The 14,185-nt window shown below is 39.7% G+C and overlaps 1 protein-coding gene across 2 annotated transcripts in view; it reads left to right on the top strand.

Moving 5' to 3' along the window:
• Positions 1-14,185, top strand: part of ITGA8 (integrin subunit alpha 8) — a 195,684-nt gene that overhangs the window by 61,934 nt on the left and 119,565 nt on the right. For both annotated transcript variants that reach the window (XM_060097784.1, XM_060097785.1), the window contains exons 12-13: positions 4,071-4,276; positions 7,179-7,370. In XM_060097784.1, coding sequence (XP_059953767.1) covers positions 4,071-4,276; positions 7,179-7,370 — 398 coding nt within the window. The remainder of the gene's footprint in view (positions 1-4,070; positions 4,277-7,178; positions 7,371-14,185) is intronic.

Below are 14,185 nucleotides of genomic sequence, written 5' to 3'. Positions count from 1 at the left end.
TGTGTGTTTTATTAACTTCCATTATTCTTATAAACAAGCTCATACTTCCACTTTATAAAAATATAAAACCATACTTTCAGTTATTTTCACCCAAAGGACTTTAAGATTGTCTTTGATGATGCTAAAAACAACTGACTGATAAAAAAATTCAGTTATGAATGGTTTTCACCATCATGGCATATAAGAAAAATCAGTTTGTTTGATTATATTAAAAGCAGCCATACTAGGCTGCTGCATTTGACCAAGTCATTAGTTTAACACATAAATAATTTTAGAGAGTCTATAACTCCAATTTTTTTTAAATTCACAAAGCCCTTTCTAGCTTTCCCAGCATTTATCAGTGATTAAGGAATTACAAATGAGCATTAATCAGCAGAGCTTCATAATAGAATTGAGATTTAATTCCCTTTCTTTACCCAATTTCTAATTTTCCAATAGCCTTTTTTTTTTAATAGCCTGAATCTTTCAAGTCTTGGACCTGAGTGGATGTTGTACAGTGACTCAGAATAGGATTAAGAACATCACTCATCTAGTTGATCATTCATGGTTCAGAAGTTAGGACTCACATTTTGTGGAACTGAACCAGACTTCCCTTTCTCCATCCGAGAGATAACTAAGTACTACTGTACGTGAGACTACCTAGTGAAGTTGCTTTCACAGTGTATGTCATCCTCTCTATCCACCGTGCAACAAAAGCGAAGTCCCTGCAAATGCTCCAAAACCCACCATCAGGGAAAAAAAAAAAAAAAGACAGTGTCGTTAAGTAATGTGACCAAATAAATAAACTGGTGGGGATTTCCCCAATATATTTTATTTTTTAAAATCTCCAGGTGTTACGAGTGGACTGCAAAAGTTTAGACCAAACAGTTAACGTGCATGCTGGTTGGTGGTTGATCTTGTCAAGCCTGTGACTATTTTGTAAAATATAAACAAGCTGGTGAAATTAACTTCAGTTATCTTAAGATAGCCAGAACTACAAAATCTTTCCGTGTAAACTCTGTTAGGAATTTCTGGACAAATTTAACAGCAAAGGGAGATAGTATTTTCCTCTTGAACCTAAACAAGCAAATCTGTTTTTTAAATTTTCTTATGGCTTTTTGAAACAAAATATTCATACTATTTCAGAAATTCACAGAATTACAGTTTAATCCATTGGATTGTTTTAGCCTCTGCAGGGCCAAAAGGAACTAAATTTAGAGAGAGTCTTAGCAGTTAGTTAACTTGAGAGCATTTTAGAGAAAATTTATTTGAAAGGAAGCAGCTTTGAGTAACTGTGTTTTGGTGCTAGATTTACTCCAAGTGGGTTCTCTCATAGAAGAGAAATCATTATGATTCAATTAAGTAGAAAATCTAGAAAATTAAAACATAAAGAAATTGCAAATTAAATTGATTTCTATAACATAAATGATAAGCTATATTTGTTCTCACCTATCATAAAACAATTATATTGATTAGATATCAATTCTAGTATACAGCCTCCTAACCTGCATTCTCTTAATAACTATATTCTGCAAATCAGTCACAGGCATTAGCATGCACTACGGACTATTGTGAAAAAAGAAGAAACAGAGAAGTTTGTATGTTAAATCAACATATTAAACACCATTTGGCTGTAGAAAACTTGAATTCAGGTTCTTCATAATGAATATTCTCACTGATGGGTTCCCTCATCCCCCCTCTCTGTTTATCACTATATTTATGCTTTGCTCTTCAGGGAAATATTTATAATGTTTTGTCTCAAAGAACATGTGAAAGAATGAGAACCTGCACCTTGCATTGTATTATTAGAGTGGACATAATACTTTTTTAGACATAAAAAAGGGACACAAATAAAACCAGTGTGAATGCTACATAGAGATGTAAAGAAAACTGTGCTCAAATATTGGACATTTCAGATAAGATGAAATTTAGTGTGTATATCTTACTTCTATAAAATGCCTTTACATAATAACTTAGATCTCATCCAAACTACCAACATGACACAAACAGAAAAGATGGTTTTTAGTGAAAACCTCATCATAAATATTGCTTCATCATTATTCTTTCTTGAGATTACATGTATATGTATAAAATATGATATACTTTATATATATTATATATTCTTAGAATGGCACCCAGTCTGTTACACAACTACTTTTTCGGAAGCTCAGTAAAGAACGTCTTTACTAATAAATATTTTTAAAACTTTAAATTTGAATTGGGTATATTCTAAAAAAGGATATGACAAGTAAATTTTGAAATAACCTAATAGCACGCATGGCCTACCGCAGTGGTCTTTCAATGAGTTTTTGGCCCTGTGGGATCGTAATCAAAAATACATTTGACATTGCAACCCACTAGATGCACACAACTGAAACAAAAGGTTTCATGGAACAGTATTCACTCTTAGTATGTGTAATGCATTGACTCATATTTTCTATTGTACTCTATTTCATTTTTTATAATTGCTTGTCAAGACCCATTAAATTGATTTCACAATCCACTAATGAGTTGCAAATCAAGATTTAAAAACACCAGCCTAAACAATAATATATACTGTGTCTCTTAAGTGGTACTGCTAACATAAAATATTATTGACACTAAATGCAAAATATTGCACAAGGCACATTGAATCAATTGAATCCAAGACAGTTATTGTCTCTCAGCTTTGAGAACACAATTATAAATTAAGAACAAATGTCTTTCTCCTTTTTTGGCGTTTAGAACATTTTAGAAGCCTTACACTTAAATATCTAGGGAAATCTATTGCTACGAAAATAAATCAACGTTGTCACAGTAGTCCAAGAATCCAAAGATCCCATGGATGTGCTAATCTTTCACAAGCATAGGTCGAATAATCTTGCATTTCTAGAACTCCACAGTGTTGGCAGTGAGAAACATAGTGAGGTAATGTGTCAGTCCCATGTCCCTCAGGGACCAATTGTATGGCTTTGTTCCTTCTGTTGAGAATGAGAAAATGGCCCTGCTCAATCTCTGCACTAGAGAACCAGTGGTTTTAGATGTCTTTGAACTACAAGGCAGCAACACACACAATTAGGTGTTTAACAAATGTCTCTTCATACTGACAATAATAATAACAGAAAGAGAGGCAACCAGGTTCCTCCAGGGCAAAGCCTGAGGCCTGGAGCAGCCCCAATCCCTGCCTTATTCTTGGCCTAGATAGAGCACAGAAGCACGGCAAGTAAATGCATTTGGAACATTTTTTTTAAGATTTTTTTTTTGATGTGGACCATTTTTAAAATCTTTGTTGAATTTGTTACAATATTGCTTCTGTTTTATCTTTTGGATTTTTGGCCATGAGGCATGTGGGATCTTAGAGCTCTCCGACCAAGGATCAAACTCTCACTCCCTGCACTGGAAGGCGAAATCCTAACCACTGGACCACCAGGGATGTCCCCATTTGGAACATTTTTAAGAAAACGTTTTATCTAAGTGTGCAGCAATCCAATTGCTATCTCTTTCTTGAAATTTTTTTAGCCTGAAAAATTATCTACTGGTTGCCTGCTACAATATCTACATCTACAAAGAAAAACTATAAATTCGCATTTGAGAGGAAATTTTTGTTTTCTAGCTTTCTAGCCAGTATGAGAACCTTCTCTGGCCTCCGTTTTATTTGAATGGAGGTAACAAGAGAAAAGAGGAGGACAGACTTAATTTAAACCTTATTACTGCAAGAAATCTTCATAATATAAATGTATAGTTAACTAAATTGTAGACAAATTCTCATCCATGTTTTGAAAAACCTATTTAGGTCTTTCTGATACATTTTACTTGTGTAAGTACATTTTCTGGAAATGCACCAAAGAGCTGAAAAGGGTGAAATAGCTGTGGTTTTCTTAAAGTAGTAATTTTTAGTATAGCTAAAAAGTTCAGTGTGATAATTTAACAACTCTTATTTTCTTACAGCATTCTATTCCGCAGACATAACAAAGCAATGAAAGAAATATGACAGTTGTAAAATATCCCTTGGAAAAGGAAATATACTAGTGGAAATGTACTAATCTAGTTGATTAGAAATCTACTCAACAGCATCTCATGTCTGTGTTGACCTCTTTCTTTGTTCCCTGCAGAATGGATGACATATTGATCGGGGCACCTCTCTTTATGGAACGTGAATTTGAGAGCAACCCCAGAGAAGTAGGGCAAGTTTACCTGTATTTGCAAGTGAACGTGCTGGTCTTCAGAAATCCGCAGATCCTCGCAGGCACTGATGTCTTCGGGAGATTCGGTAGTGCTTTGGCACATTTAGGAGACCTGAACCAAGATGGATACAATGGTAATTTGCACCAATGCATGGAAATTACTTATGTGCTACAATTTCATGTTACTGTTGCATGACGGAAACAAGAGACTTCACAGTGGTATGTGTGGTACAGTTCTTCTGATTGGTCTTTAATAAACTATCCAAAATGCCAAGGCAATTTAAACTTTAGTTTTGGCTAATATAGATGTTACATGGAAATTTTCTCATGTTGATTTAGGGTGTCATATGACAGCTCTAAACAAAATGGCAATTATTATTATTTTATTTATTTTTATTATTATTTTTTTTTGCGGTACGCAGGCCTCTCACTGTTGTGGCCTCTCCCGTTGCGGAGCACAGGCTCCGGAGGCGCAGACTCAGCGGCCTTGGCTCACGGGCCTAGCCGTTCCGCAGCATGTGGGATCTTCCCGGACCGGGGCACGAACCCGTGTCCCCTGCATCAGCAGGCGGACTCTCAACCACTGTGCCACCAGGGAAGCCCCAAAAAACAGCAATTATTTTTTAAATTGACATATAGATTTATGACTTGAAGAGAGCTAGAGAATGTACTATATGTACAGAGTCAAAACAAATAAATACATGTTGATATATTAGCAAGTGTATTGCCTTCTGAGTAACTCATATGGCTTACGTACAGGTTATGCTGAATTTTAATTTATCTCTCAACTTCAGCTTAAAGGCACCTTCAATGTTCGCTGTTAAGCAGTGTTAAATTCTTAGTTTAGGTTTGTGGTTCTTTAAGTTAGGAATTTATGAATGCCTTCTAAGTACCCTCTCCTCAGAAAAACATGCCAGCTCACACAAAATTTTGCATACATTTTCAGGACCTTTAAGTTAAGAACCAAGGTAGACTGGGTTTCTTGAAGTTCCAGGGAGTAACAGGAATTTGCTCCAACAAAATAGCCTAGGGAGTATTCCCAGCAAATCAAAGTATTCATTAATACCTTCAGCAAGTAGTCACGTACTTTTATGATTTCCTTGAAAAAACACATCTCAGCAATGTATAGTTAGTAACTTTTAAAGTACCATAAGACATAAATGCATACTAAAAGCTCATGGTTCCAGGGAAACTTTTTAAAAAGAGACAAGTTTGGGCTTCCCTGGTGGCGCAGTGATTGAGAGTCCGCCTGCCGATGCAGGGGATGCGGGTTTGTGCCCCGGTCCAGGAAGATCCCACATGCCGCAGAGCGGCTGGGCCCGTAAGCCATGGCCGCTGAGCCTGTGCATCCGGAGGCTGTGCTCCACAACGGGAGAGGCCACAACAGTGAGAGGCCCGCGTACCGCAAAAAAAAAAAAAAAAAAAAAAAAAAAGAGACAAGTTCATCTTTAACTGATTTGTTGCTTTCAAAAACTGCCCTATTCCTGAGTACCAAATGAAATAAATAATGCTAAATTACCTATGTAGTCATCTTTTTCATCATCTCTTCTATTGGTCTTTTCTCTCAAACCCTTAATGATACTTTTAAGAGCTAAGAGAAACATTTCTAACAACCTAAGAGGGGTTTTGCCTCTCTGAGCCTTGGTGTCCTTAAAATGATGCCAAAATGAGATGTAACCAGGGGACAGATATAAATTCACTGACTCAGAGGATGTGAAGAAAGTACCCCTTTCCATCTACCGTATGACAATATCTTTATTTTCCACAACGATCTGAGTTTTTTGACAGTTTATCCTTACCTGTTTAATGAAAGTGGATTTATGATCCTTGTTATGTAGTGAAGATCAGTTTACAATTCATTCAGTCTTATCAGACTTAGGAACAAATACAAATGGATGAATGACAAAATGAGGACACATACCATCCTCCGCAGCTTGGGCTGTTATGTTACTGTGTTATTGGTGCTCTTTTTCATGTAAACCTAAGTAGTCAGGTGTACTGTTTAGAGCAATCCTGGTGAACACAATATGTGCAAGGTAGTTTTCATTCACTGCTATGTTTAATAGGGAGACAGGCGATAGGGTTCTCTCTCGGTTTCCCAGGGTCCTCAACTATGAAACAGGTCTTGCCTACATCATGGGATGATGTAATCATTCAAGGATATAATATTTGTGAAAGAGGTTGTTTATTTCTTTTAACAAGAAACTCTTAAGTACTCTGCAAAGGTGCCTCATCTGGTCTACCTTCTGGCTGCTCTTCAGGTGGGCCAAGCTCCTTGCATCCTTGGGCCTTTGCACAGTCATTCCTTCTGCCTGGAATGCTCTTCCTTCTGATTCCACATGGTCAGTTCCATCTTGTCCCCAGATTTCAGTTTCAAGATCAGCCTTAGAGACACCTTGTCTGACCACTTCATCTAAAATAACAATCCAATCATTCTCCATCACATCAATATTTTTAAGATTCTCTGCATAGCATTTGTCACTTTCTATCTGTTCTTGATTATTTCTTTATTCAAATTGTCTATTCCCTGCACTAGAATATAAACTTTTTTTTTTTTTTTTTTTTTTTTTTTTTTGCGGTATGCGGGCCTCTCACCGCTGTGGCCTCCCCCGTTGCGGAGCACAGGCTCCGGACGCGCAGGCTCCGGACGTGCAGGCTCAGCGGCCATGGCTCACGGGCCCAGCCGCTCCGCGGCATATGGGATCCTCCCAGACCGGGGCACGAACCCGTATCCCCTGCATCGGCAGGCGGACTCTCAACCACTTGCGCCACCAGGGAGGCCCTAGAATATAAACTTTTGAAAAGCAGTGTCTGGTTCGCCATTGAACCCACTGTGCCCAACACATAATAGGCACTCGATAAATATTTCTTGGATGGATGAAAGACAACAAATAATTTCCTCTTGTTGCAGTACTACAGAGTTTCATGGAAAACTTAAGAAGCCCTTTGGGCTGTTTGGTACTGCTCTTCGACTGTACTTAATTCTCTTTCTAAAATACTCTCCTTTATTTAAAAATTGTGTGTCTCTGTTTGTAGACATTGCCATCGGTGCGCCCTTTGCAGGCAAGGACCAAAGAGGCAAAGTGCTCATTTACAATGGTAACAAGAATGGCTTAAACGCCAAGGCTTCCCAAATTCTGCAAGGAGTGTGGGCCTCACAGGCTGTCCCATCTGGATTCGGCTTTACTTTAAGAGGAGATTCTGACATAGACAAGAATGATTACCCAGGTAAGTTCTTCTTTCTTTTCCTACAACAGAGTCTGCTTCCTAGAAAGAGCTATTCTCTGGACGATGCATCGTGTTTAAGCAGTTCTCTTGTACAGGTTAAGGCCAAGCTTGCCCATCACACGGGTACCATTCCAAAGCCACTTTCATGAGACTCTGAAGACAGACAAAACAAACACTCCTTTTTCTGTCAAGAGACGAAGTTAAAAAAGCAAGATGGCTTTTAAAAAACTGCATTGGACATAAAACTTACCAACTTGCAACAAAAGTTTGTTATTTGAAACTCCTCAGTAATCTGGTCTTCACTGACAAGGACAGCCTGCATCAGATAACTTCAGAGCAATTAATTTTAACCCCATAATTCCCTGTTGAGCTCACAGCTCCTGTGAATTGACTTAGGCACCTCAGCATTTCTGTCATAAGCTCATGGTTTTGGAACATAAATATTTTCCAGCCACGTTTGGGGGTTTTCCGAAGATAGAATGACTTTTAAAGCAAAGCAAAAAGAACTGGTTCGTGATACAGATCATTACCAATTCTTGATTGCTTAATTCACAGTGAGGATTCAGTGGAGATCCATACAGCCCAGTGAGATAAATCATGTTTTATGTATGCTGTATGAAAATATAGATTTGTCTTAAAGGATTGTTTCAATAATCGGGGTTGTTAGCAGACAACATTAGACTTCTTGGTTTTGTGGTTCAATGTTCCCTTTTACGTTGGTTATTTTAAGATGGTTTCAAGAAATAGTTAGAAATCATTAATAGTTCACTGACAGCTTCAACCATTTATTGAGACCTTGTCTCTTTCCATCACCCCTCCCCTAATTGAGTATTTTCCATATGTAGAGCATTTGCTGGCTTGGGGCAGCTTTCCAATAAGCTGACTGCCTAAATATACATCACTAATTTCAATCCTTTGACTTTCTCTTCCCCTCCAGGATTAGGCAAAAATGATACTGCAACATATTCTTATAAATTTGCCAGGAATTTTCAATGGCACTAACATAGACGTGGTAGTGGGCTCAAAGCGGATTTAGAATTCTATTGTATATGAATGGGTCCTCCTGGTGGCAACTGCAAGAGCATCTAGTGAAATTCATTTTCTTAGGTTATATTATACTAGCCTCATCAATGATTGGTTAGGTTTTCTTTTGGGGAGGGGAGTCTCATACATAATATATTCACTTTTAAGTAATCCAAAAATTAGATCCCCTATGTGGTTTCTTCCCAAACTATGTCAGGATGATTAATGAAATTCAATTCCTGGGTCACAATTTTAGAGAAACAGTTATTTTATTTTACTTTTTAAATTTATTTTTTTAATATTTGGCTGCGTTGGGTCTTCGTTGCTGCACGGGCTTTCTCTAGTTGAGGCGAGCAGGGGCTACTCTTCGTTGTGGTGTGAGGGCTTCTCATTGCGGTGGCTTCTCTTGTTGCAGAGCACAGGCTCTAGGCATGTGGGCTTCAGTAGTTGTGGCACGTGGGCTCAGTAGTTGTGGCACACGGGCTTAGTTGCTCCGTGGCATGTGGGATCTTCCCGGACCAGGGATCGAACCCGCGTCCCCTGCATTGGCAGATGGATTCCCAACCACTGTGCCACCAGGGAAGTCCTGAGAAACAGTTATTTTAGAAAGTTATTGCTATTCCTTATGCCCTTCATAGTCTTCCCTTAGTACCAGGGAACTGACAGAGAATGGCCATGCCTTCCACAAGGTGAGGGAAATATAGGATGTATCAATCACATAGTCAAGTCTAGTGATTTCCTTTGAAGTCTTCTAAATAAGGGCCAGGAAGGAGAGAAACATGAAACAACTTTTCTCTCAAAGAATATTCCCTCCAGGGAGGGGAGTAAAGGAGTGAGACAGAGAACGGAGGAAGTAAGTACAATGTCAGTAATTGGTCATCTCTTAACTACATCTTTTTCATCCCTTCTTAACAATCAGAAAATGGTCATTTGAGCCCATTCTAGTAACTAGTAAAGTTACTAGTCAGTAACTTTATCCACTGAGGCTGATTCACTTTACAGTAATGAATGATGTTAATGCAGTGTATCCATCTGTCTGTAAAGTAAATGCTCTTAACTAAGACAGGACCAACTTAGTTGATTTCTTAACCTCAAGATAGCCTTGAGGCTTTCAGAGTTCATCAGTACATCTTAGACAGTAGACCTGAGTTCTGGTCCCAGTTCTGCCTCTCAGATATAGGTATCTTGTGCTTCATGATCGTGTAACATTTCCCCTCATCCTCATTTTCTTGCAAAAAGAGTGCCATTCAAAGAAGCCTTTTTATCTTGATACCAAGGCCCAGGGACTTAATGCGAGGAAAACTGCCTTATGGGCAGGTGACTAGATCCTACTAGCTAGTGTAGCAGATTTGAAATTTGCAGGCATGATTCAGGAATTAGACATGGAACTTTCCTCATTTTTCTATAAGCGAATCCCATTTAGCTCTCAAGCCTCCATTTCTCCTATGGTGGAAAACCTCAATCTTGCAGTCACTTCTAGATTCAGATTTAATGTCACTTGGGTAAGTATTCATTTGGATTCAAGACTCCCTCTTTCCTCCCTCTGCAGCAACTCTCCCAAGGAATGGAGTAGCAAAGGGGGTGTCTTTTGTCCAGGGACGGAGAAAGGGGTGCCTGAACCAAGCACGTCATCTGTACTTGTTGGCCTCTGGCTGAAGGATAGCTCAGTCTCTCATGGTCTTTGACATATTGCTCAAGCTTCGGTGATTAATCCAATGGTCTGCGTAATGGCCACTGCTCAAAAGTTCCATGTGTCCTGGGTCCTCCTTGTCCTATTTTGGCCTCTTCTGGTTCACTCTCAGCAAATGCTTCTGTGCCATGGTTGGGACTCTCAGGTTGGGGTCTTCAGGTCTCTGAGATTGCCTTTATGTTTATCCTAGATTATTCCTTTAGCCGTTGCTAATTTTCCACCTAGGCATCTGTTACTCCAGCACCTAGGAGGGTTGCAGTCTTCTTGGGTTTTTCTTAAGAAGTAGCAAAAGCCCTCTTTTCCCCCAAAGGTTATTGGGTGGCATTCTTTCTAGACTCCATAGTTCATTTTGTAAACTCTGAGTTCTCCTCCTCTGTGGTCTCTCTTATGATTTTCCAAACCAGCTCCTTCTGGAACTTAAAAAGAAATACAATTTTCTTTCCCTCTGGGGTCCTGCTCCTTCAAATCAAAAGAAATCTGTCTTCAGACTATGGTCCCGTCCATGAGTTTCAAAATCCATTCAACAAATTGAATGGCTTCTTTTAGGATGTATCTAGTCATCCCTGTTCAGCAATGGTTCTCAATCTTGGCTACACATTAGAATCATTTAGGGGAACTTTTAAAAGTGCTTATGCTCAGGTCACCCTCCAGACCAATTAATTCAGACTCTCTGGGGGGTAAAACTCAGACCACAGTAATGTGTTTCAGTTACCTGGGTCGTTCCAGTGTACAACCAAGCAGGGAACTAATGATCTCGAGCAAGGTTTCCCCCACTTTAATGAACATCTCGATCACCTGGTCATCTTGTTCAAATGCACATCATGATTCTGTAGGTCAGGTGGGTGGGAAAGACCCCTCATCTCCAGGAAGTTCCCTGGTGACACCATCCCTGCTGGTCTTTACACCACATCCTGAGTAGAAAGCTCCGAGACAGTGTGCATACCAGTTGCCCACTGTGCCTATTAATAAAGGCTGAATGCATGGCACCCCCTCAGATATTTTGATTTCCCAGGTTTGGAATGGGGTTCAGGGATTTGTATTTTTACCCAGGACCCTACTTTGAGAAACACTGCCCTAGAGTCCTTTTGCCTGGTTCCCATGCTCACAGCAGACAGATGTGCCAAGTTCTCTTTTGGCAAGAACCTATTAGCTGAGCTCTGGCATTTCATTTATTCTTCACCCGGCCGTCAAACCAACCTGAAGTTCTTTTCTCCAGATTGCCTCCGTGTGGTGATGCTAGGGCATACCACCTGCTTTTGCCTCATCTGGTGATGTTAAGGAAGCCCCATTGAAGCTATTCAATTTTTCTTGCACTGCTCTACATTTCCTGGAAGTTATCTTTGCATTGAAAACAATGCCTCACTTCCTTTTCATTTAAAATATATTATCACATTTGTTAGGAATTGACCCACTTAACCTGGCTTAAGCCATAAAAGGAGCTATTTACATTAAGGCTACAGAAGTAACTCAAGGGAACCTAAGGACAGGGATTTTGCCAGACCTTGGAAGGGACTGACTGGGATCTAAGACTGTCAGGACGTTCTTTTTCTGGTCTCTCTCTCTACGCATCTGCTTTTCTCTCCCAGCAGACTGTATTTCTCTGAGCACACGGTGCTGTTTCAGTGCCAGCACGTGCACGTTGCAGTTGTACTCGCTCACAAAGAGACTGTATATAATTTATCTCAGTCCTAAGTCCTGGGGAAGGAAAGCTCATAGGCTCCAACGCAAAGGGTGAGTGACGTTTTCCAAAGAAAGTCGGAGTAGACTTGTGGATTGTGCAGGTATCCCAAGAGATACCCATTATGACTCCCCTATCAAACAAAACAAAATGGCCCTAGGAAATAAGCATTGTAGCAAGAAGTGAAGAAAGTACTTTAAAAGAAAAAATTTTATTTTTAAATGAAGGAATAAAAATGATTTTTAAACTGCTCATCAGAAATTTTATATTTGTCCCTTTAGTTTCAAGGTCTAAAAGAAAAATAAGAAATTCCTTCCTTCATTTAAAAAATATGTAGTAGTATTTACTATGTGCTAGACACTGTGCTGTGACAAGGTAGACACAGTCACTGCCTTCCCAGAGTTAATATTCTAGGTGAGAAAGACAGAGAATTATAACAAAGTATGAGCATTGTAATGTTTGTCTTTAAATGCAAGACTTATTTTGGAATATAATAATGTAACGCTTGAAAAAATTCAAGCATGGTTGCTGAGCATTATGCTTGTAAATTTTAAAAGTATATCATGAAAAAAAATTGTTGGACTTCAGAAATTTTGTAATTATTTGGCCCTAATTAAATGAATTAGCTGAGGAAAATGCACAGTCTCTGTAAGCTCCATGTACAGGTACCTGCATAGCCCGTGACATACTTCCAGAACCGGAGCTAATTTCGTGACCCGGGCTGCAGCCAATGATGTACAGGTTGTGTCCCACCAGGGGCAGGTAGGGGGCAGGTTAGCTTACCAGGTGGTTTCCTTCCCTTGGGATGAGCAGATGCACCTTTAAATTCACACACAGGAATGGTGTGGGCTCTCAGTGGCCCTGTTCCAGGTCCTCCATTCTAAATAGAATAGAAACAAAATTTCAAACCTTGTCACTTTATCTACCTGGTCACCTGCAGAATTCAGGGTAAAACAAACGCAAAAGCCAGTAACAGATATGAAATTCTGAACTGAAATGCATCAAACCACTCGGAGTTGTTATGGAGTGGAACACACTTGAAAAAGTGTGCTTATCCAAAGTGATGGCTTTTGATGGGGTTGTTTTTCCCATTCCTGAGGTGAACAATTTTCCCTCATTTTAGGTGCTTCCTCTGGTCCACACTGCCTGCCACTGACCCATTTCTGGGCAGGATGCTGTGAAAGCTACCTGTGATAATGGTGGGGCACACACATTGCCCCATTCGTTAGAGAGCAGCATGTACTCTTTACCTGTTCTTGACACAAGCCCGCTGCCTTTCACAGGGAGAAAGACTAAGATCGACCGTGATGTTTGACATATATATTAATTGTGAATTACAGCTGTTTCATTCCCCCAGACTGACTAGAAATCAGATCACTTAGTACCTTGAAAATAATCAAAAGCACAGACATGCAAAGGTGGTTTGATGGGGGCCTCCCTGGTGGCGCAGTGGTTGAGAGTCCGCCTGCCGATGCAGGGGATACGGGTTCGTGCCCCGGTCCTGGAGGATCCCATATGCCGCGGAGCGTCTGGGCCCGTGAGCCATGGCCGCTGAGCCTGCGCATCCGGAGCCTGTGCTCCGCAATGGGAGAGGCCACAACAGTGAGAGGCCCGCGTACCGCAAAAAAAAAAAAGGTGGTTTGATGGACATTTACCCTTTGTCACATGATCTGTTCTGCAAGTTAAAGATGTTCTGTATTTGGGCAGGACCAGACACTTAGTCTTCTTGTCTTAGCAAAAAAAAAATTATATTGCAATTATAGCCAGTGTTACTCCTGAGCATGAAGAATCCAAAGCATGCCAGCCACTGCATAGAAGATAAATATAGTTCATATTCCTTGGAATAGTATTTCTGAATCTCTCTCCTATGTACATATGTACACTCACACTTATATGTATGTGTGTGTGTGTATGTGTGTGTACACACACAGCAGGAGAGTATATAGGGTAAATCTGGATGACACTCTACTTCTTTTTGGGAAACATCAAACCAATATCAATATAACCATATTAAAGTTGGCAGAGTGGCTGTGAAGGGGAAAGGAAATCAGACTGCCCGGGTGCAGATCCCCATCTGTCACTGATAAGCTGTCAGTGGACAAGTTAATTGATTTCTCTGAGCTTCCAATTCCTTATCTGGTATTATGGGGCAAATAATACTGACTTCACTGGACTGTGTGTACTAGAGGATTTTTACAAAATGTTGTAAAATGGCTTAGAATAGGAAAGAAAACCTGTTTGACTAACATAAACAGAATCAAAGCTACTTTACTTTCCAGACATGCTGGGCCACGTAAGATGTTGAAAAATTGCATTCTAGGATTCTGGAGTTGGACGGCGCAGGTTTAAAACTTGACTCCACTGCTTTCTAGCTGTATAAGAGTGAGACAATTCCTTAACCTTTCTGAACTGCAATTTCCTTAT

The sequence above is a fragment of the Mesoplodon densirostris genome, chromosome 4, assembly GCF_025265405.1.
Source record: "Mesoplodon densirostris isolate mMesDen1 chromosome 4, mMesDen1 primary haplotype, whole genome shotgun sequence".
In the NCBI taxonomy this organism is placed as follows: domain Eukaryota; kingdom Metazoa; phylum Chordata; class Mammalia; order Artiodactyla; family Ziphiidae; genus Mesoplodon; species Mesoplodon densirostris.
The sequence above is the reverse complement of the archived record's forward strand: the minus strand, read 5'-3'. Positions and strand labels throughout refer to the sequence as shown.